This window comes from Penicillium argentinense, assembly GCF_028826775.1.
Source record: "Penicillium argentinense strain IBT 30761 chromosome Unknown utg000003l_segment0_segment0, whole genome shotgun sequence".
In the NCBI taxonomy this organism is placed as follows: domain Eukaryota; kingdom Fungi; phylum Ascomycota; class Eurotiomycetes; order Eurotiales; family Aspergillaceae; genus Penicillium; species Penicillium argentinense.
The window spans coordinates 959,130-984,850 of NW_026622662.1; the positions used below are offsets into that span (position 1 = coordinate 959,130).

Consider the following 25,721-nt stretch of genomic DNA (forward strand, 5'->3'; position numbering starts at 1 on the left):
TGACAGGATTTTTTGAGCGAAACCGGTAATTGTTTTAGAAAAGATATGTTGGAAATCTAAATCGTGAACATACTGAAAAATAATTGTAGTGGTGGGCGTGCTACCGTAACCGGCGGTGCAGGTTTAAAAGTATACGAGCACGACTAAATGTACACAAATACAAGGGAGCGACCAATATTGAAATTCCTTTATGTGGATTGGATTATATTTGTTTATATATGACAGTTTCACAAACGACACGCAAGAAAAGATACAAGACTTAATAAGACAGAGGTAGAAGACTCGAATGAAGTAATCTTCTCCGGGAATCATGCAAAAGGGTAGTCGCCCATTTTCCGTCCAACGATGGAAATATGATACATGCCTTTTTTCAGGTTACACTGCAATTCGGATACAGTTCTCACCACCCAAAGATCTCCCCGACACTAAGCGTGCTCCACCGCACACCACCAACGGCAAAGAGCATAAGAACAACATCCACAACAGCCAACACAACCGCACCCATCATGAATCTTGGGCTGAAGATGCGATAAAGCATCAGGTGGCGACGGAGATGACCGGCCCACATCGTCGTGGCCAGGTTGATAGTCGCAAGGTAGAGGGTATGCGTACAAACAGCCTGCACGACGTCCGAGAGGAGTTTCGTCGCAGGGTTCGCGAGTTTCGCAGCCGGAGAAGTCGAGACGCGGTCGTGTGTTTGGAGCGGTCGCTTCCACAGAACCGTCAATGGCACAGCGAGGGCAGCGAGGATTTGCGCGCCGAAGGTGTTGAGAATGACTACCAGCGGGGTCCAGGGGTATTTAATGGTAGAGAGGGGGATGAAGGCAGTTTCCCATTGGATGCTGCTGGGTGTGGCTTGATGGCCTGTTTTGAAGAAGTAGAAGGAGCCGAGGAGGCCCAGGACAATGGGGCCGATGGAGGAGCTTGTGAGGGTGAGGTTGTTTGTGTCGAGGATTTCAAGGAGAGAAAGGATTTGCCAAACAAGTAGAGCGATGGCGCCTTGGCCCATAGGCTTTTGCAGGAGGATGATAGCCAATGCGAAATTGACGACCAGGAAGAAGAAGCGTGTACCGTAGACGTTTCCAAAACCGAGGATCGTAACTGTTGTGCGTGGCTTCTGCTCTTGGCCCGCGATGAAAGGCGCGGGTGGTGCGTTCGGATCGTCTTGTGGCTTGTTCACGCTGATGCTGATGCAGGGTTTCGAGTACAGGTATGCGCCTGTGCCTGCGGCGAAAGCAAGTGCGAGGACTAGTTGGGCGAGGAAGACGCGGACGGACTTGAGGGTTTCCTTGCTGAGTGGAAGCCATTCACCGTCGTCGGCACCTTCGAGCATCCAGAAGAGGGAGGTAATGAGGAGACCCAGGCGGAATGCAAAGCCAATCCACAAGGTGGCGGCGCCTTCGTAGGATTTGGAGCCGGCGTAGAAGCCCCGAATGACGCCGGGCAAGATCAGGGTAACCAAGAATGGAATACCCAGTTGCCAGGGTGCGGAAATGGATGAGGTCGATGAAGCGTAGTAGGTTGAGCGGCAGAAAGGCATCTGTTCTTCACGGCAGAGACGGGAGAAAGATGCCAGACGGCCGATAATCACGAAGAGGAGTGAGTGATACACACCAAGAACACGATCGGTAGGTGTCTTTTGTCGCATCGAGGAAATACCAGCGCACACTCCGAACGTAGTGAGGAAGAAGAGCATGATTTCGTCTTCCCAGATGGTATAGGAGTTCGAGGCATACCCGACGGACTGAGAGACGGTGAAGAGCACGGCGAGCCATCCCCACATACCATTTGGCAGAGGCAAGGTGAGGCTTGCAGGCTTCTTGACCATGGCAATCAACGCACCGGCCATGCTACCAGCCGCAGCCAGCAAGATGGATAGGTCGAGAGTCGACATTTCCGTAAACCCAAACAAGGCCAAAATGCTACCAGAAGCAGCACCAAGCCCAGAACCAACGCCGGCAAAGGACAAGAGTTGGGAGGTGAGCTCGGTCCGGTCGTTCTTCATTCCCCGGGCGTACAGTACAAGGAGCGCAATGCCACCGACAAGAAGCACAACACCTTGAATCATACTGGGAACGTCAAATCGGGTCCACAGTCCACGACACACGTCCAGAGTGTGTCGCTGATACTTGCGGTAAAGCTCATAGCTGGACCGGACAGCTGTTGATTTCGACGCAAAGGCCTTTGACCCAGTCTTCCACTCGGCCTCAGCCGCAGACCAAAGGTTAGCCGACTCCTCATCATCACCCGCGCCGCGGGAAATCGCATACGCATCCTGATACCGCTTGATCTGAGCCGCGGTAAGGCGGCCAACGGTGGCCAGGTTGCCCCAGTCATTGCCGCTGGGACCGGCAAAGGCTTCTTCGATGGGAGAGCCAAGGTTGTTGAACGGGATAGGAATTCCAAGCATCAACGCGAGCGTCGGGACCAGGTCAATCTGAGGAATCGGGCGTTCCTTCGCGTGCTTCGGTGGCTGCAGAGTCTCTCTACTGGTACGACCGAAAGCTGCTCGCTTGGAATACATCCAGAGAGCAGCCTCAACTTCGTCGTCAGATTCACCACCGTGGTCACCCTTGATATCCATTCCGTGGTCACCCATCACAACAAGCAGAGTATCATCGTCCAGGGCGGCGATGATATCACGGATGACACGGTCCATTTCCTGCAGCTTGCCAGCCATAGCCGCGTGGTTTGGTCCATATCGGTGACCAGCATGATCAACGCCGAGGTAATGACCGAAGATAACATCCCACTTCGACTTGTTCTCCGGGCGAAGGAGAGGGAACAAGTGCTCATTGACGCCATTGTCGACAGTGTGCAGGTCCCACACATTGAAGGAATCGTACGGGTGGGTCAGGTTGGCATCGAAGTATCCCGGAAACAGAGCTTGCCAGGTATCGTCGCCAAGATGAACCAGGGTCTTTCCAGCACTATGCAGCTGGGCAACCAAGTTGTCCTCGTCAATCGCAGTACCAGCAAAGTTAGAGCCAGCATCGACGAAAGTAGGCAGAGTTCCGGTCGTCAATCCCTTCAGACGTTGCAGGGTGGCAGTTGGCGCGTCGGCGATGAAGGGCAGCAGGAAGGCATTGGCGGGATTTTTGATAGCAACCTCGTAGAGAACGGGAATATTATCGTGGAAGAGGTGGGCGGATTCACTCTCATCCTTGGGGGCAAAAGGAACCGTGAAGTCGTATCGCAGAGCATCGATGACAATGACAACAGCCTTGTCGAAAGACTTCTGATGCCAGCAGCCGCCTTCTTGCTTGTTTGCCGGTGCGATTTCTTGAGCGGAGGCGTCGTCGAAAGGAAGGAATTGACATGAGGATTTGTTTTCGAGGACCATCCGCGTGAGGAGGAAACCCTTTGTGAAAAAGTAGATGCCGGCAAGGTGTATCAACCTAGACGAATTTAATCCCTGGTTAGTATTTTCAATGTTTTTTTCGAGACTGGCTCTGGCGTCGCAGGTCGAGCCCACATGCTCGAATACCTCAATCACACGAGATGTCACTTACAAGATCCAAAAGAGCACACCCATCACACCAAGATGCTTGGTCTTGAACTCGGCCTCAAGTTCCTCTGCCTTTTCATCCTGAACACCGGGCGGTTTGGACGGATCGCCACGAGAGGTTTGTTTCGAGGCATTGGGAAGCGCAGCCTTCCCAGCGAGGCCCTTCTTCGGTGTGGAAGCCATTTGAAAAAGAGTAACACGTCAACTCCCTTCTAAGGAGAAGTTGTCCAAGTGGTTCGGTGTGTCGGTGAAAGGGTCCGCAGACACCGTTTGATCGCAACACGGCGAAAGGGGTGAAAATATCAGACGGAAATAGTCGCACAATGGCAGGGAAGCCGGATTCAAGCACGGATCGAGGCAATTGCGTCGCCTTGGGCTCCTGGCTCCGGTCGAGAAGATCGCGAGCCCGGGTGGGAACAGGATCGGGATAGAAAAGATGGCCCCTGTCTGTGCTCTGTTGGGTGAGCGGCTTCCCCTCAGGCGGGAGATCAGTAGCTGCGCATCGCTTCGGCGAACGGGAGGAGACAAAAGAGAGAACCAGAAGGAGTGTGTTGCGGCTGCAGGTGGAAAATGTAAATTTGTCTTGACGTCGCGGAAAGCGACGGGTTGGGGAGAGCTCGGGGTCGGCATTTCTGATTGGCCGCGCGGGTCGCACACAAGATTTGTTTAGCACGTCTCAGATTGAGACCACGAAGTAGATAGCGGATAAATACAAATGCTAAAATACTACGAGGGACGATATTGCATGTCAAGTGCAATAAATGCATTGCGGATTCGTTTAGGAAAATAGGAGGACTAAGTACATACATTATCCAGCTGCCGGGGGCGCCAAAAGACGCATAAGAAGGTAAGGAGGTGAAGACGGGCCCAAAAAAGTGAGCAAAAACAAAAATAAAATAAAGGCCGCCAAAATGGGTGTGAGAGAAGAAAAAGGAAAATAATAAACAGAAATGAGAAACAACGCTGTCGCATATCTTTCAGACCCTAGGGACGTGGCAGGGTCGAGATTAATATGAGAGCCCACGAAGAAAAACGCCATAGACAAAGCTCCAAATAGATAAATCGGCAGGCCCTCGCTATACACAATCCAGATGTAGCATATCTCCAAAGGCACGAGATAGTCGGGCTCCGTAGATCTGACCATCGCAAAAAGGTCGAAATTGCTCGTCTGGATATTGCCAAACAAAATAAGATGCAGGTGTATGTGCAAGCCACGGTGGGGCAGTGGGAGAGAAACAGAGAACAGGTATATGGGGAAGGAGATAAGAGAGAAAGTCGCCAAGGTGCTCGTCATGCTTTTAGGAAGTCGTCGAAGAGAGTGCGGGGTGGAGAGCGCGGTTTGATCGCGGTTTGATCGCGGCTAAAGCTGAGGGCGAGGAGCTGGAAGCCGGTATTGTGGTTCATACCCTAGGGTAGCCACTTAGTGGTAGCTCCTCATCTCCTCCTTCTCCTTCAGGCCACCCATGCGTTCGATATCCAGGGATTGGAACCGGCCGGTGTCGGTAGTTTGGTAGGGCGGCAGCTCTTCGTGGCAGGGCTCGAGGCCTACACTGCCGGCCTCACTAATACGCACAACGACCATCTTTGATGACCGCTTGCCGGAGGCGTCTTCCTCTTCGGGGAAGGTGATGCGGATCTCGGGGACCGGGCTGGGCGGGGGGCTATGGGAATTCTCCATAAGACTACGTTTCTCGTCGTAGACCAGGATGGAGTCGGTCTTATTGGCGGTGATGGTCAAGCTGCGGTGATGATTGGGGACCTGGCCATTGTGGACGGGGAGGACGGAATTCTGCTTCTTCGATTGACGCTTACGGCGGAGAACCAGCAGACCACCGACGAGAGCAAGACCGAGGAGAACAAGAACGAGAAGCGAGATCAGGAGGTCGACCATGGAGCCAGAGAGGCCAACATTGTTGTTGTTGTTGTTGTCATCACGAGCCACGATCCGGGGAACCAGGTTGATCATTTTGTCGGTCGCGTGTGTGTGTTGTCGAATGCGTCGATGTCGATATCGATATCGATGTCGTTGATTGTTGATCGGATCGATATCGCGTCAGACGCGGTGGGGGAGACCGATAGGGATCGTCGTAGTTAAATTCCAAAGAGTGTCACGGATCTAATCCGGGTTGAAGCAAGTCGCAGGAATGGGATGTCTCGAAACCAGAGTCGCGGACTGTTCGAGGCCAGAGAAGGAATGAAGGTGAAGGAGGAAACGATAGGCGCAAAGGAAAGAATGGATCGCAGGGCGTGCAGCTGAAAGAGTGAAGCCGACACCTGCTGGGGAAAGAATGGAGGACGGTGGAAGGGGAGGTGGGAGGATGGATGGAGAATGAAGGGAAAACAGGGGCAGAGAAGGAAAAGAGGGCGGTGCCTAATGCAACGCCGGGCTCCGCTTTGACAACAGTCCAGACTCCAGTTGACCGCCCCAGTTCGCCCTATCTTTATTTTTGTTCACCCTAGACTCGCCTGGGCCTAGCGACAGGTGAAGTGTTGCCCAACTGCCAATTGCGCTAGCCCGTTTGCTCGTTTAGCCTGCGCCGGTCAGCCTGCAGGCGTGGGCTGTTGTTGACCAGCCAATCACTTGCCCGTGCCTGGCAGCCGACCGTGGGTGGGCGCTAGATTGCGCTTGTTTATTGGCGAAAATCAGAGCTTTAGGCCCACCGAACTATGCCGTTTGTCGTGGTTCCCCTGAAAAGGCGGCATGTGCTGGGCAGTATGTACTCGGTACATATTACTGTAGCCGTCTGACTATGGGGAGGGTACATACTGTACAGATGTCTGGTCATGCGCATAATACCGATGTCTCACCGTCGAACTTAGAGTTGTTTACTTCATTTCCCTGACAGGTTGTTATTTATTGACACGGATGCAGCGGGTCGTCCTCGACCTATGATGCAATAGAATCAGGGTTAGCAAGAGATTAGATTCATGCATGTATCACCATCTCATTCGCGGGGTTGAGACACCCATGAAGTCTGCATACATCTCACGTGAATCCCATCAAACTAAGTGCGGTAGCCGGAGATGAGGTTCGACTCGCTTGAACTGCTGGTGGGTACGCGTGAACAAAGACCCATCTCGTCAATTGGCAACGGAGAAAAGGTCTACAACGTAGACTGACGCTGATATGTATTCGCTTGTGAGCATTGAAGGAGACTTTCTAGAATGGAAGATGAATTGGCCAGATCTCCTCGACCTGGCCGTCCGGGGAAGCGGTCACATGAACAGCGCCTGAAGTGAAGGACCTGAGAGTGTAGACAATTACGCCGATTATCATCTATGAATTAAAATATCTACTTATTTACATGTGTAGTCCACGGTTGGTTTTTATCTTTTCATCTGTCTTTTCTTTGGTTTGAATTGTCATGATTAATTACAAGGGTATGCGTGGTGGCTACCTTGGCCGATTCGATATATATAAGCACATGCCAAGCACTCAGCCAAGGTCCATCCTTCCCTCGAATATCCACCGATACAAATATCCACTGTGCAACCATCCCTCATTCCGCAAGAACATCCCATCCTGTCCGACTCCTACACACGTTGGTCGAGCCTCGACTGGTCGAGGGGCGCCATCGGACATTGAGTTCTCGTGTCCGGGTACATGCAGAAGCATGTGCTGTACTTGAGGTGTGTACTCTGACCAATACACCTTAGCCACTGTTTCCGCCTACAACGCTCATATTTGTTATTCTCAAATATGGTTACCCAACTGTTTGCTTAAAAAAATATCAGAAGTTCCAATAGAGTGCAGGATATGAGACAGCTTCGTTCTATGTATCCACGGGACAATCACTAGTGCAATCTATACCTAGGTACTCGGGCCGCTGTACAGTGCACCTGCCATGCTCCAATCTAGCATCTGACCATGCCCGTAACACATGAGCACTTGGGCACTTTTGAAACGCGGGGTTCTCGGTCTCGATCCAGACGGAGATGGAGATCCCGGGCAGTTCGTAGATCCTCGCCGCATTCAAGATCCACCGTGTTTCAAGTACATTGATACCCCGGCTACGTCAAGAGAATCTCAACATCACAACGATGACATAGCAATGGGAGGAGAATACTTCAGCAGCAGGTCCCGTATACCAAATACTGGTGCAGTGATGAAGGGTCGAACTGCTGTCTGTCTACCGCCAAGACTGCACGGCCCAGATCGCCAACTCAACCAAGTTCTTGACACTTCTAAACCCCACCACGCAGCGTGGCCCGACTATCGACTGGGGCAAGGCCGATGAGTCGACGACCAGTGCCGCACTGGTCAACTAATCATGATGCGGTGAATTACCAAATGCGATACGTCACGCCGGTGGAACCGTCGGCCCCATCTAGCTGGGTACTCTGCAGCGCGCCAAAAGGAAAATCAGCTGTCATGTTTCCTGGAAACTCGGAAATACCTGCTGCACCTCGCATTATCTATCTATCTATTTATCGACAAGGCACCCTCTGGCCCTGTACTATTACCCTAAGGTACCTGCCGCCCCGGTAACCGCGGTCATCGTCCTCACGTCCGCCTGGGTCTCAGACCTGCGGCGGCTATCGGATGCAAGGCGGGCTCAAAGATCCGGGGAAAGATCGAAGAATTTCTGTGAGTGATTGACTGACAGTGTGCGACGCTGTGCAAGGATGCGGACGTGCGAATCCTTGCCGACCATCACCTGTATGACTCTCCGTGATCTCCATGTCTCGGTCTCTTTTCAATCTCGCCGGGACTGCGAGGGCGTCCAACCGGGGTGTCCTTGACCGACTAAAACGGTTCTGCTCTCCCCTCCACCACACCACTTGTCCGGACAGCTTGCTCCCGATGAGCTTCTCTTGTCATCAAAGTAAATCAGGAAATTCAGCTGGTAGTGGTTCCCGAGGGGTGGAGGGAGGCATCGCAGATGGATCCAAGGATCAGAGTGACGATACAGAAGCAAGGGGCTGGAAGAGTCGATGGAACATTTACTAGCTCGTCTTGCTCACGGTCCAAAGCGCGGGCGAGGACGACCGAGCACACTATTTGTGAGACTCGCAGGAAGGTTGTCCTGGTTTCCTGGAGCCCAGCATAGAGGAGAGAGGGTCGGACTATCTATATTCTACATACTGCTGAAGCGAAAAACTATCGCTTTCCTCCCCAGGGATGAAGGGAGGGATTCCAAATGCGTTTTTGTTGACGAACATGATCATGGCACGAACCAGGCGTCGATCCATGAGTCAATCAACCAGCCCTGCTCCTACCCATTGAGGTCTTGACCAGAGAAAGCGCCTCCGCCAACGAGCGCGGCCGGGGCCTGGAATGACAGGTAATCCACAGTTAGAAAGGTGGCGGACCCTTGGCTCTTTTATTTATTTTTAATTTTTATTCTCAAGAATGTTCCGTTCCGACCTCAACCGGGTCGGACAGAATCAAATAAACAAACTCATGTTGCCCCGTGTCTGCGAGGGTTAATTGTACTGTAGTGCACTGCTGGATAATAAACTCAGGGTTAGCCGTCAAGCGACAAGCTTGATTAATGTACCTTGCTCGGACTCAGGCTAGGGCCGTCCAAGTGGAGCCGTGTCCGATCGGACACCAGTCTGAGCCAGACCGGTGAATTTCGACCAGGTTGATCTCTCGACTTCTGGCCGCCCCTCGCAGATGTGTACTTCCTGGTCTAGTGTGTTCGCCCATGGCCCATTCATATGCTCGACCATCTCGGCAGAATGCAAAGGCCGAGTTTGCCGGTATGCTCCGACTTGATGGCATCGACCGTGGTTATTGAGACATGTCAGGAGTTCTGTCGATGAAGTGGACCGCTAGGAAGTGTTGGCCGAAGCTGGGCCATGGTGACTTCAAGTTTTCCCGTGCACCCGCCCGGCGCCCTCGATTGTCATCCGCGTCCCTGGGAAACCTAGGGACTGGGGGTGGTGTTCTTTTCATGCAGACCGTGGATGATGATCTGGCGGTCAGGCCCGGGGGCTCCCCAAAATTACCGAAAGAAGAAAGGGGACAGGTGGTCGAAGGGGCGCGATGGTGGCATTTGACGTCCGCAATGCCGCCGGCTGGGGCCGCCGGCCGTCGTTTCGACGAAGCTGAGTTGAAGGTCGATGGGGCACTAAAAAAGAAGCGCCGGGAGAGCCAGAGATCCGGCGATCTGTCTGTCACAATACGAGTACGGTACCATACCACCGAACAGGCTGGGCTGCGACGATTCCAGCACCGAATGACTTTATCTCCCATAGTTAGTAGCGTAGTAGCTGAAGTACCCCCGGGATCGACCCTGCTCAAGGCGTCATCGCCTCCCGCGAATACCAGTACCATACACTAAGCGGCTGATCTCCTCCGGCCCAGCATCAGTTTCTGCGCCCACACCTTATCTATCATTTCTCCCATCACCTTTCTTTTTTCCCTTTCGTGTTACTCTTCTTCGCCTTTTTCTCGCTCTTCGTTTCTTCCTTTTCTTCCATTCTCCTTCCCGCCCGTGCAGTATTCCTCTGCACTTTTCCTCCAAAAAGGAATACCGACAGAGCAGAGCACGCAGGAAAAAAAAAAACCAAATCGAGCTTGGCTGTCATGCTGGCGCCTGTGTGACAGCTGGACTACATTAATGCCGTGCTTTGTCTCTCGCCCACATTCCCATCCGTCGACCCACTAAAGCAAAAAAACCCTCGTCGGCTTTCCTTCTTTGCGCAACAGGAGCGCATTCCGCTATTTTTCCCTTGTCGACCGCCTACGAAACCTCGCCCCCCCTCCATCCCTCCATCCTCGCCCCCCCTTGCGCAAACTCCCCATCCCAGGGTCCCAACGCTCTTCCATTCTCGGGAACCGCGCTCCTCCACAAGGCGCATGAGGACGATCTGCAAACTGGGAGATTCCTGGAGCATGCACGGAGCAGAGTAACGTCGCGGCGCCTCCCCAATTCTGATCTCCGGCTACCAAACCTGCCCTGCAGCGACAAACGAAGGGGAAGAAGATTTGCATCGTTCCAATCTTTGTCGCCTTGCATCTCCTACCCCGATCCTGCTTCTTCCTGCCCGCATTTTCCAGTGACCGATACTCCCTTTCCAACTTCTCCTCCTTTCCTCCTCTCGATCCCCATCGGTTATCTGTACATGTCCTGGGTCTGCGGCTCCTGAAGAACCACCAAAATCCAAAAAAAAGGCCACGGTCGTTCCCTGCTGGGTCATCAACGCTTTCTGGTGATCCCTTTCTGTTCCCTCCTTGGTGAGTGTGTGCCCTCTCGTCGCCCTCCCCTCGTCGTCCCTGACCCTGTATACCTGCTTTTGGGCTGTCTGCTAACAAGGGTCTTCCTCCACCAACAGTCTTATATTCTTCGTACACGCCGTTCCTGGTGCCTGGTGCCCGCTGCAAATACTGGCCGAAACAGATCGGTTGTTCGGCCTTGTGATTTAGTGACGACACCTCGACCTCTCCTGCAAATACGTTCGCCCGTTCGTTCGAGTACATATCTGATTACCCTTCCATCGATCGCTTACCTGGGATGGCTTCTACCATGGCTGCTAATGCAAGCAGCGTGCACAACGTGAGTGGAGGACAATCCGGCAACGGATCGGATCAGGCACTGACGCGAAATACGCAGGTACGGTCGAGCCGCTCTAACATGAGTTCATCCGGGATGAACAACGACCGCACACGTGGATCCCAAGGCAACAGTGTGGGGAAGGGATTCGGAGCTGGCAAGTCTAGCTGGAACAACAACATCTGGGGCGACTCCAACCTAGGAGGGGGATTCAGTGATGGTATGTGGACCTTCCGATCGACCTTATGGCCGTCACTCACCACCAGAAAAACAGAGCAACACATCAGCGAAAACGCGTTTGAAGGAAAGTCAGGTTCGGGCTCCTTGCTGTCATCTTCAGAGTCTGATGGCTGGACTGGACGTCCCAACCTTCCGTGGAGTACTGTCAACACCTCGTCGCTCTCAATGGGCCAGAACCGCAGCATGGCGACCTCGCCAATCGAAACTCGTTCGAATGACCGCAGTGCCCCGGCCTTGAACAATGCAGGCGACTCTTCATATTTCACACTCCCACGTACGACTGGAATCGGGACTTCGGCCGGTACAGTGAGCCACCGTCCGTACCTGAACAGCAGCTCGGAGGGTGTTTCTCCATCTGGAGATGGTATCACATTCGGTGGTTTCGCTGGGCTTCGCAATGGCGACAGTCGACGACAGATGAGCACAACTGGTCTGAGTGGAAGCCCAGTGGGAGCGACTTTCCCCGTCAAATCAGGTTTCGCTGGACCGATGGAGGGCTCGCGTGATGACATGGCGACTCAAATGAACATGTCTTCTATCTCTGGTATTCCCGACAACATGTCTCCCTCGCAGACCCGCAGTGGCCTTTCACACATGTCACACAATTCCGCCTCATACGCTCAACGGCCTGTCCACTCCGCCAACCCCTCTTTCTACTCCGACAACCACAGCATCGATGGCCGTTACAACAGTGGCTCAATGGATCTTAACTCGGGATTTAGCAAGCTCCAGCTCAACAATGGTGGCTTCGGCGGACAATCTTCTGTTCAGCGCCCGCCCTACATGCCCCACGCTTCTTTCGATGGGTCTATGCCCCGAGGCAAGTTCCAGAACAACGACGATGTCAGCTACCAAGCTTTGGCTGGCTATGGAAATGATGCGGCGCAGGATATGCTCTACCAAACGCGATCTCGTGGCGCAGACAATGGGTCCATCTCCCCCTCGGACTACGCCCGCATGGACAGTCCGATCTATGCTGGTGTTGATGGAGCTCAGTACCGCAACGCCGGTGCCCGCATGTCTGAGAATCAGGCTGCGGCTTTCGAGCGACGCCTCCGACTCCAAGAGCAAGAGTTCGTGCAGAGCCAAGGCAACGGCTTGCAGCGCATGCAAATGCCCCCCTCATACGATTACGCCGGTTTCCAGGCCGCGCGTTTCAATGCCCTCCAAGGCTACTACCCGATGCCCTCTTTGGGGCTTGGCAATCCCGCCGTCATCAACCGAGCACGAGAACATGACCCTACTCAAGTTGTTCGCAGCCCACTTCTCGAGGAATTCCGCGCCAACAGCAAGGGAAACAAGCGCTACGAGCTCAAGGACATCTACAACCACGTTGTCGAGTTCAGCGGTGACCAGCATGGCTCTCGCTTCATTCAGCAGAAGCTGGAGACTGCCAACAGTGATGAGAAAGAGCAGGTCTTCCGGGAGATCCAACCCAACTGTCTGCAGCTCATGACCGATGTCTTCGGCAACTACGTCGTCCAGAAGTTGTTTGAACACGGCAACCAGACTCAGAAGAAGATTCTGGCCAACCAAATGCGTGGTCATGTTCTTGCCTTGTCGACTCAGATGTACGGCTGCCGAGTCGTCCAGAAAGCTCTCGAGCACATCCTCACTGACCAACAGGCGGCCATGGTCAAGGAGCTGGAGAACCACGTTCTGAAGTGTGTGCGGGATCAGAATGGCAACCACGTTATTCAAAAGGCCATTGAGCGTGTTCCTTCGCAGTACGTGCAGTTCATTATTAACGCCTTCCGGGGCCAGGTGAACCGTCTCGCGGCCCACCCTTACGGATGCCGCGTTATCCAGCGCATGCTGGAGCACTGTGAGGAGGTGGATCGGGAGTCCATTCTGGGCGAGCTCCACGCTTGCACGTCGAACCTCATCCCGGATCAGTTTGGCAACTATGTCATCCAACATGTTATCGAGAACGGCGATGAGAAGGATCGGAACCGCATGATTGTGATCGTGATGTCGCAATTGCTGGCTTACTCCAAGCACAAGTTTGCCAGCAACGTCGTCGAGAAGAGTATCGAATTTGGCGAGCCGAGCCAGCGCCACCACATCATTTCGACACTGACTTCTCCCAATGACCGGGGTGAGAGCCCACTGCTCGGCTTGATGCGCGACCAGTATGGAAACTATGTCATCCGTAAGTTACTCCGTTTCTACTGCAGAAAGATTGAAGCTTACTCTCGCCCTACAGAAAAGGTTCTTGGTCAACTCAAGGGCGCCGAGCGCGAGGCCCTCATCGACCAAATCAAGCCCCTGCTCAGCCAGCTGAAAAAGTTCAGCTACGGAAAGCAGATCGTGGCGATCGAGAAGCTCATTTTCGACCCCAACTCCCCGGCAGCCGGTCCTCTGCCGCACACTACATCGACTACTCCCCCGAACTCCCACAAATCCTCCCCACAGCCCTCCAAGCGCACCATCCCTGCCATGGAGCAGCCGCGAGCTCCCTTCGTCGGCACTGCGCCGCCCACCCCACCTCCGACGGACAACCAGAACACTGTCGATGGCTCTCTTGAGTCCAAGGGGCTTGCTAAGAGCACTGTGACGTCGGTTTCGAGTCCCGAGACAGGCAACGCTGGTGTTGCCGTCCCGGTCGATGTCACCAGCGCTCACTAATTCGATTGCACAACATAACCTTATTTTTGCTGGCCCACATAATCTTTTTCCTCTTTTTTTTCGCTTCTACGCCGATTTGAACCGAAAAAAACCCCAACTTCCTCCGGAGTTCATATTTTTTGCTTCCTTTATCTAATATGGGCGTATACATACAGGGGCTTGAAATTCGGCGGGATATATGATGTTACTGTCAACGTCAAATGTGTTTTATTTTTCCCCTCCCAAATCCCTATTCTCATGTTATCCATGGCTTGACGGCGCAAAGAGGGACCCTCTATTTTACCTACTTCCCTATTTTTCCCTTCTCATGTGTGTTGATCTCGGAAATCTGTTTTCCCTCTGTCCATTATTTCTTGTCCTATTTTTTACTCCCCCATCATTGTCATTATGCGATCTCCCTCGACTGAACTCTCATATCAACAGGCGTGTGGTGTGACACAGTCAGGACTCAACCAATGTGGAATCGGCGTCGATGTGTCCTTTTATCATTTTTTTTCATTATCTGGGTCACGGTCAAGCGAAGACAGGGAAATCAAATGGGAAATTATCTTCGCTTTCAACGATCTTCGGCATATGACATGAGAGACACCACCCCTTGAGCTTCGGAAATGGAAATATGGGAGAGAATTATCTTTTTTGCATGGCACGGTATCCTTTTATTTATCTGTTTATTGTTGGTCCTCTTCTGGTCCTCTCTGCTTCTCTGTCTTCCTTCCCCCTCTTACTCTGCTCAATATCTTTCTTCTACAATATTAAGAAAGATGCCACGCATATCAGGTGCGGGTTTGCTTCGGTATACAGTTCACTTCCAATGAAAAGTGTTCCTTATGCCCCAACAATTTGTTGATAGTTTGCTTAGTGGCTAATGTATTATTCCTTAATTCTCAAATCTTTCCAAACCAGTAAATATATTTCTTTCAATTTCGAGACTCAGTACGCCTGAGGTCATGTGAGGCAAAGGTAGAACGTATCACGTGACCGATAAGATGCGCCGCGGACCCGCCAAGCCCAGATTGGCCTTGGAAGTTGCCGCAACTCCAGCCTTCAACCCACCTCTCCTCGCCTCACTCCAACCTTCCACAAGCTCAACCAACACAGCCTGGAGCAGATGCAGCGTTGACGACCACCCCGAAACCCACTCCCAAAGGCTGCAACACATAACCTACCAAATTCCAAACCAGACCACATCAAAAACAACCTTACGCACACTCCACGAACCAAAAATGTCCTCCAACGTCGGTCTAAGCACACCCCGCGGCAGCGGCACATCCGGCTATGTCCAGCGCAACAGCGCCTTCATGAAACCGCGCAACGCAGGCTACGGCGCGCCCTACCCACCAGTGACAGGTGCAAACGGCAGCAGCGAGCGCAGCTTCAGGCAACGCAAGCCTGACCAGCAGATCTTGGAACACGACCGGATGCGCGCGATCGAGGTGAAAGTGATGGAGGAGCGGGAGCGTCTTGAGGAGGAGAACGAGCGGATCGAAGAGGAGCAGAGCAAGGCCAAGAAGGACGACAAAAAGGAAGAGAAAGAGGAGGGGGAACAAGATGATGAAGAGAAGATCTTGAGCGAGGAGGAAATTGATGCGCGGTGTGAGGCTTTGCGGGAGAAGTTGTTGAAGGAAGGCGAGAAGGAGAAGGGGAAGATGGCCCCTCCAAAGGATCGGAGGAATCTCAAGGCTTATCAGGTTCATGAGCTTGCTGAGGCGAAGATTGAGGAGAGTGAGAGGTTACGGAAGGCGCTGGGCATTCGAGAGGATAGGGAGACTGGAGAGATTAGTTCTGGGAGGGTTGAGAGGAGACGGGATTAAATTGTGTTATTTGATTTTGGGGTGGTGTTGGGCGTTTGATGGGTGCATATTATTCCGACAGACCCTCTATTGAATTCTGAGAATTATTCTACCTCTTTTTTTTTTTTGTCTATGTGTTAGAGAATCGAGGGACTGCATCGACAAATGCGACTATACTCGATTGGATATCATAACCTCATCTAAACAAAACCAATAACCTGTTATCACCAAGGCAAGACAAACAGCCCAGGTAGATTTTAAGCCACAAATTTCTCAATAACCCAGCCTTCTCTCGGATCCTTCTTCTGAACAACCTTCTTCGCAGGCAAAGGCCAGCCAGCACCACCAGCATCACCAACCAACGAAGGCACAACCCACGCCGAGCGGCGCACCGGAATACCCTCCAAGATCTCCGTCTTTCCAATCGGCTTCCCATACTCCAACAATGGGGTATCATGCGCAATCGCCGCAAGCTGCAACCCACTCGGAACGACAAGCGGGAACATTCTAATCTTCGGCGCTTGTTCCGAAACCAGCGAAGTAGTCGACTGCTGCAGATGCGAGTAGATGATATACTGCGGCATTTCCTTCGGCGTAAGTTTCGCCAGGGCAGAGGTGGGGTGGACGAAGACGGCTCGTTCGGAGATATCTTGTGCAGGACCCTCGCGCGAGCGGAAGAGCGTGAGGTAGGGCACGTCGATGGCGCGACGGGGAGCACGAGGGTTCTCTGGTGGAACGGGGGCCATATCAGCGCGGATAGCGACGTTATCGATGAAGCCGGCTGTAACGATTTGTTTCAGGGCCTTGATTTGCTTCGCGGAGGGTTCTGGGAGACGCGGTTCGTAGGTGCCTACGACGCCAGAGGTATTGGACCGGACGATGTCGGTCAATTGGCGACGGAGCTGGGAAGCTTCCTTGAAGGCCTTTGCGCGGAAGAACATCTGCTCGCTGAAGGCTTCGCCGTCTGAGGCGTATGCGTAGGCGCAGATGGCGGAGAGGTATTTTAAGGCGTCGGATGTATCGTCGTGTTTACTCAACAACCGATGAACGCGAGCGTAGTCTTTGGATTTCTTTTCGCGCTCCGTGTCTTCTAGACGGTCCGCGTTTGTGTAGACTTTTCTATCATCCCCGTCCTCGTCGCTAGAGCTGTCGTCGCTTTTATGTTTATTTGACGGCGCGTTGTCGACGGGGTTCACTTGGTTCTCCGCGACGAAGAGATCGCCGACGGCGAGGGCTGCGACGAGTGCAATGACATAGGGCATGCAGCCGTGCTGGTGTCCGATGTAGAGCATTTTGCCGAATCGGGGGGAGAGGGGGTATGTGGAGAGACGGCGGCCAATTTGCGTTACTTGGCCACTGGCAGAGAGGGCACCGAGGTTCTTGAGCAGCTTTTCTGCTTTGGCGAGACCCTGGCGGCTGGGAGGTGTAGGGAAGGGGAAATTGATCACGTTGTGCAGACCCATGCTTTTCATTTGGAGGACGATTCCTTCGATGGGGGTGCGGAGGATCTCTGGATCGGTATATTCGTCGAAGTCATTTTCGTAGACGGCCGACGAATACATGCGGTAGCAGTGACCTGGTCCTGTTCGACCGGCTCGACCAGCTCTCTGGTTTGCGCTGGCTTTGCTGATCCAGCCGATCTGGAAACTCTGCACACCGGTGAAGAGGTCGTATTGCTTCTCCTTGGATCGACCGCAGTCGAAGACGTACTTGATTCCCGGGATGGTCAGGGAGGTTTCGGCGACGTTGGTGGCTAGGATGATCAACCGCGAGTTCTCTGGTGGCGGCTCAAAGACCTTCATCTGCTCTTTGGTGGGCAATTGCGAGTATAAAGGCAAGACGTGGACGCGAGTAGACTCATCCATGGCATCCTCGCCCAGGTCGAAACCTTCGTCTTCATCATCTGGTTCGTCGAGTCCGGTGATTTCGACATCACTTTCGTCGTCTACGCCGGCATTGTCCATCTCCGTACCACCGAGCTCCAAGTCTTCTGCTTCCAAAGGTGCGTCGTTTGCGGAAATCTGCACCTTTGCTTGAGTTGCATCTGCCCGCTGTGTTGGTTTAAATGTCTGCTTCAGCCGCTTTGACAGCTGTCGAATCTCTTGCTGTCCAGTTAAGAACACAAGCATTCCACCAGGTGGCAGCTTACGGTGACCACGCGAGACTTTACGGAAAGCCTCTTCAACGTAATCACGGTGTGTGCGACGGGCAAAGTGGACGGTGACGGGGTACTGGCGGCCCTCAGCCTGGACCAGTGGAGGTGGCCCTTGGCGAAAAAGGCTAGAATTTTGGGTGAAGTCGGAGATACGCAGAGTGGCAGACATGATGACAATCTTCAGGGGTGTGACTGTCGGGTCTTCGGCCATCATTGATTTGCGCAGATCCACAATACGGCTGACCATACCAATCAGAATATCAGTGTTGACACTCCGCTCGTGAGCCTCATCAATGATGATGACGGAATACTTGCGAAGAGAAAAGTCCTCTGCGATTTCTCGGAGAAGAATACCATCAGTCATGAACTTGATGGCAGTCTTCTTGGAGACAGTTGTCTCGAATCGGATCTGATAGGAGACGTGATCGGAGTATTGGCCAAGTTCCTGAGAGACACGGTTCGCCATACTCACGGCCGCCACTCGACGGGGTTGAGTGACACCGATCAAACCCGGATTGGGGCTGTTCGGGTTGCCGTAGCCGGATTCGAAGAGGAATTGGGGCAACTGAGTAGTCTTTCCGCTACCAGTGGCACCCCAGATGACTATGGTAGAGTTGTTGTGAATGGCCTCCATGATCTTCTGCTCCTCACCAACAACCGGAAGGCCCATACGGGCATTTTGGATTTCTTCTGAGCGTTCCACGGGGACACTGAAAGCCTTGCGGTAGGGATCGCCCTGGGTGACTTGAAGCTCTAGTGGCAGAGGCTCTTCTTCGTAGACCGTGTTCTTTGCCTCCTTTCGGGGAGGTGCAAATGCTTGCTGCTGGGCATAATCGGTGATCGTCGGTGCCTCTGGCTTAAAGCCCACGGCTTCATTGATTTGTTGGACGGCCCAGGATTTAAAAGCGGATTCTCTTGGCTTGATTTTGTGAGGGGCTTCCTCACCTTCATCGTCGGAATCTTCTTCATCAGAGCCTTCGCCAGAATCCTCCTCGTCAGAAGTACCTTCGGACGACTCGGAATCTTCGCCTTCCGGATCCTCCTCCGCATCGCTATCCGAGTTGTCCACATCCTTGTCCGAGCACTCTTCATCCGAGTTTCCCTCGTCTGATCCGAATCCATCCCAATCAGGTTCCTGTACAGGCGCCGGTGCCGGTGCCGGCTTCGCAGCGCGCTTCCGCTTTTTGAGGATCGGGAAACCGTCGGGGCCGAGCTCGAGAGGGCGTTTCAATCCACTTCCAACAACTGTTTGGGGTTTCGGGGTAGGATCGGGATCAGTGGCAGGATCGGAGACCTTCAGACCACGATCGGAGTCGTCTGTTTCGTCTCCGGACAGATCTTGAGCGGAGGAAGTTCGGTCCGATACTTTAACGGCGGGCTCAGGAGCGACTTCATCGCCTTCGCGCTTGCGCTTGCCCAAATCTCGGAAGCTATGAAGACCGGAATGATCGGTTTTCGCTTGAGCGAGCTTCTTCAAGAGTTCGGCGTTCTCTTCCTTCTTCAATTTGGTTTCCTGCATGCCAAGTTAGAAAAGCTGACCATGGCTGGTCTTGAGCAGCTTCACCTACAATATACTTATCCAAGCGCTTTTGCTTCTTCGACGAGACATTGGTGTGCTGATCTCGAAGCTCCTCGCGAAGCTTCTGTCTCCGAGCTTCCTTTTCATCTTTGGAGACTGGCGCCAGCTCCGCAACATTGGTATCGACCGGCGCAGCAGGCTCTTGGCGCCGGTGCTTTTGTTTTCGCTGGCGAGGAACGAACTTGGGCATCTTGAAAAATACACCCTTCTAAACAAGACAGAAAAACCAAGAGGCTTGAATTGCGCAGTCGTCGAGTTCAGCGGGAAAAAAAATCGAGGATATGCGCGAGGCGGTGAGAATTATGCCGGATACTGCAGTGTGGGGAGGGCCTGACCGCCTTTCACCAAAGCATCAACAGGCCGCTGAGCATCCGGACATGCAACACCAACATCAACAATGGCGACTCTAGACAGTGCTTTGCAGGAGACTTTGAGCCTGAATCTGCCTTTCCCAGCTGCCACCAGGCAAGTGGCTGGCCTGGTAGATGGTGTCAAGACCGATGTCATGGTCATGAACTTCAGCGATAAGATCATGGTCACCATCTCGCAACAAGGCCGACTTGCGCACTGGGTTTGTACTCATGAAAGCTCCTATCTAGAGGAATGCTAACTCGGGAACAGCTGCATGTGCCCATTGTGAACTTAAATCCGGGTACTGATGGCATGCACACCTTCTCTGAGGGTACGGACGACAGCCTGTTGCCCCTCAGCGGTCTGACAGCAACATCTCTCTTGGGTGGCCATGCGCCCGGCCAGGACACAGTGGGCCAGCTCCTCGCGCGTCAGATCGCCACGGCTATTGCGACCAAATCGCCCTCGGAGAAGCGGCTTTTGGTCGTGGGTCTTGGGCTCGGCAAAACAGGCGCAGACCGTGATTCGTTCTTTGCAATCATCGACCTTGTTTTGCAATGCATTTAGATACCATTTTGTTTTTAATAGCAAATTACGAGTGATGAATTTTTGAAAACTTCCTCGATGGATTTATATTTTCATGTTGTGACAATGGACCAATTCGTGATTGGGACTTCATCCTGAACCGTTGAATGAACTGACGAGTTGCCCCAATCCGTTTCCTGGCTATGAACATAACGCTTCTTACACTCGAATGATATTCAATCACGTCCAGGAACACACGGAATATTCAAGAAAAAAACTTATGAGCCAAGGCGAGAAATGGTCGGCATTCGGGCAATCGCTACGCCTACAACCTCTTGCAGCAGAAAACATCAAACCCTATGCTGAATTCTATTGAGTGTCATTGTATGAACAATGATAAAGAAACATCACCCAAAATAGTGAGAGCTTTGCGGTCAATAATCTGGATTCTGTGGCCGAAAAGCAAAGTTCTTATAAATTCCTAGAACTTCATCAATAATGCTACCAAATGGATCTAAGCTAGGCCAACAGAAGTAAATTTAGTTACACCCGAGACCAAGACTATTGATTTGAAGTAGCATTATCTCCTTGAAGACTTTGGAAGAGCTGGAAGCAGTGGAACGTCGATGGGGGCTCCAGCTGTAAGCCCACCCCCAGCATCTCGAGTAGAGCCTTGCATGTGTATCGTATTGACCCCGTTCAAAGTGTTTCTTATTCTGACTCCACGCGATGTGTTCTGGTCACTCAAGGCCGATTCGACCTCAAGAAGAAGATTTATTGCCAATTTAACACACTATATAACTTCTCGAGTGAATTTGGACTTTTCATATCGAAGAAAGCGAAACGACGAAGCCCCTGAGAGAACTTGGCGCACTGGATATCCTGATGGCAATAAAAATGCAGAATCGATATCGCGTCGTGTGATTAAGTTTGCGTATCTGTCAGCAACTCCATATGTACAAGTTTTCATGTCCTCCATAATGTTTTCCTTGATGCATGATGCCATAGGGGACTCCAGCCCAGCGATGCCATATTTGTCCGCGAGTTTGGCAAGCTCCATTGTAGCCGAAATCTGATCTTTGCCGTTCTTCGTCTCGAACTTTACGCTGCCAACATATAGTCACTGAATCAGTGCCTTGAAGCTTCGATCCGAAACGATGTCTTCCATATCGTCTAAATTGATTTTTCTGGGTTTGGCTTCTTGGATCTACCACTAACAATGCTTTGAAATACGGTGACGCGACGCAAAGGAGGTCTCTTGAGACCGTGTGGTACTCATTTTTGGATGACCCGGTTCGGATTTTGACTGTTGAACTGTGATATAATGGAAGATTATGTTGGTCCGTTAGGAATAAAAAGTAGGTCAGATTGGGTTGCTCGGTCAAGCCGACTCACCTCTTTGCGAAGGTCGAGGCGTCTGCTTGAGATGGTTCATTCATGGCTGCAGATATTCAAGTCAGGCCCTGCATGAAGACAAATGTGTGCCAGATGAATGTGTATTATTGCAAGGAATGAATGCACCGTCCTGAGAAATCTTTTGCTACTACTACTTACTACTAGTACTCGCAGCGGCGTACTAGCCAATATTAGGAGTTGGAGATGTTGTAATATGACGCGTTGAGCTTCGATCTTAAATAGACTCACAGTAAAATAAACTTGACCGCATTTAGACAAATATTTCCTAAATAGGATGGCTGGCGATTTTCAAGGTTTATTGAGCTGACCAATCAGCGCTTAGGCATCATCTAAAGAATCAGACTAAGATCCCGCTTTTTGGGCGGCTCTCCATTATCACACTGGTGACGCGCGCTTCGCAAGCTTCGCACGCCGATGCCCTGAAACGACAAGGAAAACGAAACGAAACGAAGGTTAGTAAAGGAGAAAAGTGATGTTATTGGATACAGCCATAAGGGGCAAAAGAATGGAAGGTTTATATGGTCCGGAATAGGTAAGGCCCAAGTTTGTTGAAACTTTATCAGTTGAACATATATATAGGCCAAGATCTCTGTGGAACTCAGTTTAGTAGGCCTCCTAAAATAAAATTTCCAAGGAAGGAATTCGATCGTAATGGCTACACGTCCAGTTCGCTTTGAATTCACCTGCGAAAATACGAGCAACAAACTTATGTTCTACCATAATATTCCTAGTCACCTGATCACAGTCGAATCTCAATCCCTACAGCACCGTCCTGCATATGTGAATAGCTTTCTCAATGCTATAACGCCTATTATGAAAGCACATGAGAAGGATTGTCGTCGGGCGTCAGATTCTCACTGTGGAAATTGTGGCTCACCTACTGTCGGAGTCCTGCAAACTCCGATGTCTTTTCTACATGTGGACGAACCTTTCGTTTCAGTATTTGTCCATCCTATATGCGAGAAAGAGAAATGTGAAACGCAGACCAGGCAGGAAATCGAGATTATAATGGCCGAAGTCGCACAAGAAAGCCATTCCAACAGCACCTGGGGACCTGAGGAGATACTGTGTTGTAAGATTTGTGGCAGAAGAGAAGGTGCGAAGAAGTGCGGGCGCTGCAAGGTGGTGGCGTACTGTGGAAGAGATCATCAGAAGGCGGACTGGAAATTACATAGGAAGGTCTGTGTTTCCACAGAGCAATGAAGTAGGTCAAACTGGCAAGTGCTTGTAATGTTCGAGTGTGTCTGTGTATACTTCTAATACTTCCAGCAACATATCTCAACAAGGCTGGAAGTTGGTCTTATTCCAGGTACCGATAGTTTCTTCTTGAAGCCTCTCGAGTCGTTTCATCTCAGATATTAGCCGAACGTCAGGTGCAAATTCAATATCTTCCACAGAAATCTTCTGGAGAAGATGAAGTCCGTTGGATGACCTAAGTCTAGACAGTTGGACATAAGTGGAGCAATATTTTCTGTGAGCATCCCAGCCCCGTCTGGTGGGATCGCTCTTGAGGTCAAGAATGGCTTCAGTGAAGGTTGAGCCTTGGACTTTGTAGTCGGTTAGGCAGAACGCTGGGCACATGGGTACTTGTTTTCTTCGTACAGAGAAGCCTTTGAAGGAGATAGATCGTTCTAATGGGAAAACAGGCATTACCGAAAACTCAAGGTTGTCGAATTCGGCGGATTGCGGTCGGTTCAATCTCAACAAAAGACATGCGGGCGGTTTGGTGCAAAACATGTATAGGTTGTTGAGTTCAAATAATTGTGCTGATTGGAAAATTTGGGTCAGCGCAAACTATTTTCGGGAGAAAGACGACTTGCCTGTCGGGTCTAGTACTACACCCACCACCGTTCCCAACGCGCCATTCACTTGGCCAATACGGGAACAAATATTGGTCAGTATCACGGCTGGCATGTTTCGGGTATAGAGAAAGAGACCAGGGAATGGGATCTTTGTCCCTTGGTCAGGTTGCTGGAGCAGGTCTTCGGCCCGTAGCCGCGTTTTGGTGGCGTTTTTGGTTTTGATACGGCTGTGCTCGGCAGGAAAGACACAAATGGTCTGAGATCTGGTGATTGCAAAATGCTCTATCTGGGTGCGATTTATCAGATGTCGAATGGAGTTTAGCTTGGTTATGGCAGTGGCACATTCCAACCGAGGCTCTAGAAGTGAACTGATGGCTTTGGAATTGAGTCGATCTACATCTCGTTGTGTGAGAGCTGCTCGCCGCGCTCGCGTGAGAAGGCTATGGAAGGAAGGGTCTTCTGATTGTCTCATTTGTTCGTCCAAGATGATGACTTGTTTGAATTGATGCCAAATCATTTGGCCGTTCACATCTTCATCGTTGCCGTCTCTTGGTTCCTTCCACAGAGCGGGACCTCGCACTGGAGGGAATTGGAAGAAGTCTCCCATGAGAATGACCACGGGTAGTCCCCCAAAAAGTTCAGTGGAGGACCTGTCCAGTGAACGAGCAATCCTGCAATGGTTGTTAACCACACTGAGCATGGTCAAGTCCATCATGCTCATTTCGTCGATGAACATAATGGTCTTGTGTGCCCAGAGACTTCTGACGTGGGAGCCCATTGAGCTCTTCTGCAGGCGATTGATAGAGATGCCCAGAGATGTATGATACGTATTCCCACCGATGGTGTCTGCAGCAGCTCCTGTCGGGGCCATCAGCATAATCTCATCCTTGCGACCAAGGAGGTCCATGGCGGCGACAATGGCCTTGGGAATCTGCGATTTCCCTGTGCCGCCTTCTCCTGTGATGCAGAGTAGGAGTTGCTTCCGTCGAGAAGAGTCATATGGATGGTCTGCGCATGCCAAAGCTTCGGCTAATATTTTTTCCACGATCAATCGTTGCTTGCTGTTGAGAGGAATATCTTGACCAACTGAAGATACCAGAGAGGCGGCTGTTGGATTCTCACCAAGCTGAAATCGACGATCCTGTAGAGAGTGGAACACGTCCGAGTCTACTAGCATAGGTTGTAGGAAGCCATCTCCAATGTCTTGGTCGAAATCATCTAGCTGGAAGGACGAGTTCTGCTGTTCAGCGATGGAAGCATTGTCTTTCGTGCTCGCAAGGCATTCGAGACGACGTTCCCAGCATTGTAGTACGGAAGGTGGAAGAAATCTGACACCCAAGATATCATTGGCAGAGGAATTGGGAATGGTAATTGGTCGCGGGTTGAAGTGTTGGATATTCCGCCCTGGTGTTGTTCCGCGGGCCAATGCAGGGATTCGGTGCGCTGTGATAGTTGACTCTCGGCTCCAGACTTGTCCGATTGTGTGGTAGGCGGCGATCAGAGTCTCTGCGGTAAAGTTCTCACTCTGAGCCTGGAAGTCGTCATCGTGCTCATCACTATCAGAATCGAAACTTCCTTGGTCGAGATCAACAATCTGTCGGTCAAAAAAATCGTCGTCCAGATGAGTCGATGCACGTAACTTCGCATCTGCCTGGCAGTCTTCTTTAGACTTGCGAAGAAGCTCAATATTCGCAGCGAATTCTCGATTATGCGGTGCGAGGGTTGGTTGCGCAATGGTCCACACTATGGAGTATATGTTTTCTTGAGATGTAAACTGGCTCAAGATCGCAGATAAATCATGCCATGGAACAAACAGGCCCAATAGGATCTGGGCGACATCATTCAGAATGGCTTCTGTTGCGGGATGTCCTCCAGAAATGGCATCTTCGGCTTCTTGGAACTGAGTTAGCTGTCCCTTGAATGTAACAGTAGCCACGTGAGCAGGTTTTTGAGCGAGATGCTGTACGTGTGTGGTGTATCTCGGATGTGCCGCGTCGAAATCGAGGTCGGTGGTGGCCGCGCCTTGTTTATCTCTCATTCGTACTAGCATGCAATATTCAAAAAACGTGAGAGTGGCCAGATTTTTCCCTCGCCATTTATAATTGTCGAATAAGCTCACAGGAGCAGTGTCGCCAACTTTATACGTGCAGGCTTCCTCTCCTACAGTACCTTGCAGTTCTTGTGGATGAGTCATAGCGCGAATATACTGCCTTAGCCACCAAAGA

General features: G+C 51.7%; 8 protein-coding genes across 8 annotated transcripts; 4 read left to right on the top strand and 4 right to left on the bottom strand.

Moving 5' to 3' along the window:
* Window positions 1-400: 400 nt before the first annotated feature.
* Window positions 401-3,691, bottom strand: N7532_002489 (mannose-ethanolamine phosphotransferase GPI13; the record flags this gene model as incomplete). Its single annotated transcript, XM_056614983.1, has 2 exons — window positions 401-3,398; window positions 3,513-3,691. 2 exons carry the CDS (start codon window positions 3,689-3,691, stop codon window positions 401-403), a joined length of 3,177 nt encoding a protein of 1,058 aa, XP_056477955.1.
* A 1,237-nt stretch (window positions 3,692-4,928) lies between these two features.
* N7532_002490 (uncharacterized protein) lies at window positions 4,929-5,474 on the bottom strand (the record flags this gene model as incomplete). The annotated part of the gene is made up of 1 exon (XM_056614984.1): window positions 4,929-5,474. The coding sequence occupies one exon, from the start codon at window positions 5,472-5,474 to the stop codon at window positions 4,929-4,931; it is 546 nt and encodes a 181-aa protein (XP_056477956.1).
* A 3,685-nt stretch (window positions 5,475-9,159) lies between these two features.
* Window positions 9,160-9,798, top strand: N7532_002491 (uncharacterized protein; the record flags this gene model as incomplete). The annotated part of the gene is made up of 2 exons (XM_056614985.1): window positions 9,160-9,214; window positions 9,263-9,798. 2 exons carry the CDS (start codon window positions 9,160-9,162, stop codon window positions 9,796-9,798), a joined length of 591 nt encoding a protein of 196 aa, XP_056477957.1.
* Window positions 9,799-10,971: 1,173 nt separating this feature from the next.
* On the top strand, window positions 10,972-13,878 carry N7532_002492 (mRNA-binding protein PUF3; the record flags this gene model as incomplete). The annotated part of the gene is made up of 1 exon (XM_056614986.1): window positions 10,972-13,878. The coding sequence occupies one exon, from the start codon at window positions 10,972-10,974 to the stop codon at window positions 13,876-13,878; it is 2,907 nt and encodes a 968-aa protein (XP_056477958.1).
* A 1,223-nt stretch (window positions 13,879-15,101) lies between these two features.
* Window positions 15,102-15,689, top strand: cwc21 (U2-type spliceosomal complex subunit CWC21; the record flags this gene model as incomplete). The annotated part of the gene is made up of 1 exon (XM_056614987.1): window positions 15,102-15,689. The coding sequence occupies one exon, from the start codon at window positions 15,102-15,104 to the stop codon at window positions 15,687-15,689; it is 588 nt and encodes a 195-aa protein (XP_056477959.1).
* Window positions 15,690-15,925: 236 nt separating this feature from the next.
* N7532_002494 (ATP-dependent RNA helicase ECM16) lies at window positions 15,926-19,592 on the bottom strand (the record flags this gene model as incomplete). The annotated part of the gene is made up of 2 exons (XM_056614988.1): window positions 15,926-19,336; window positions 19,392-19,592. 2 exons carry the CDS (start codon window positions 19,590-19,592, stop codon window positions 15,926-15,928), a joined length of 3,612 nt encoding a protein of 1,203 aa, XP_056477960.1.
* Window positions 19,593-19,799: 207 nt separating this feature from the next.
* Window positions 19,800-20,320, top strand: N7532_002495 (uncharacterized protein; the record flags this gene model as incomplete). Its single annotated transcript, XM_056614989.1, has 2 exons — window positions 19,800-19,973; window positions 20,024-20,320. The coding sequence occupies 2 exons, from the start codon at window positions 19,800-19,802 to the stop codon at window positions 20,318-20,320; spliced, it is 471 nt and encodes a 156-aa protein (XP_056477961.1).
* Window positions 20,321-23,488: 3,168 nt separating this feature from the next.
* Window positions 23,489-25,534, bottom strand: N7532_002496 (uncharacterized protein; the record flags this gene model as incomplete). The annotated part of the gene is made up of 1 exon (XM_056614990.1): window positions 23,489-25,534. The coding sequence occupies one exon, from the start codon at window positions 25,532-25,534 to the stop codon at window positions 23,489-23,491; it is 2,046 nt and encodes a 681-aa protein (XP_056477962.1).
* Window positions 25,535-25,721: the final 187 nt, after the last annotated feature.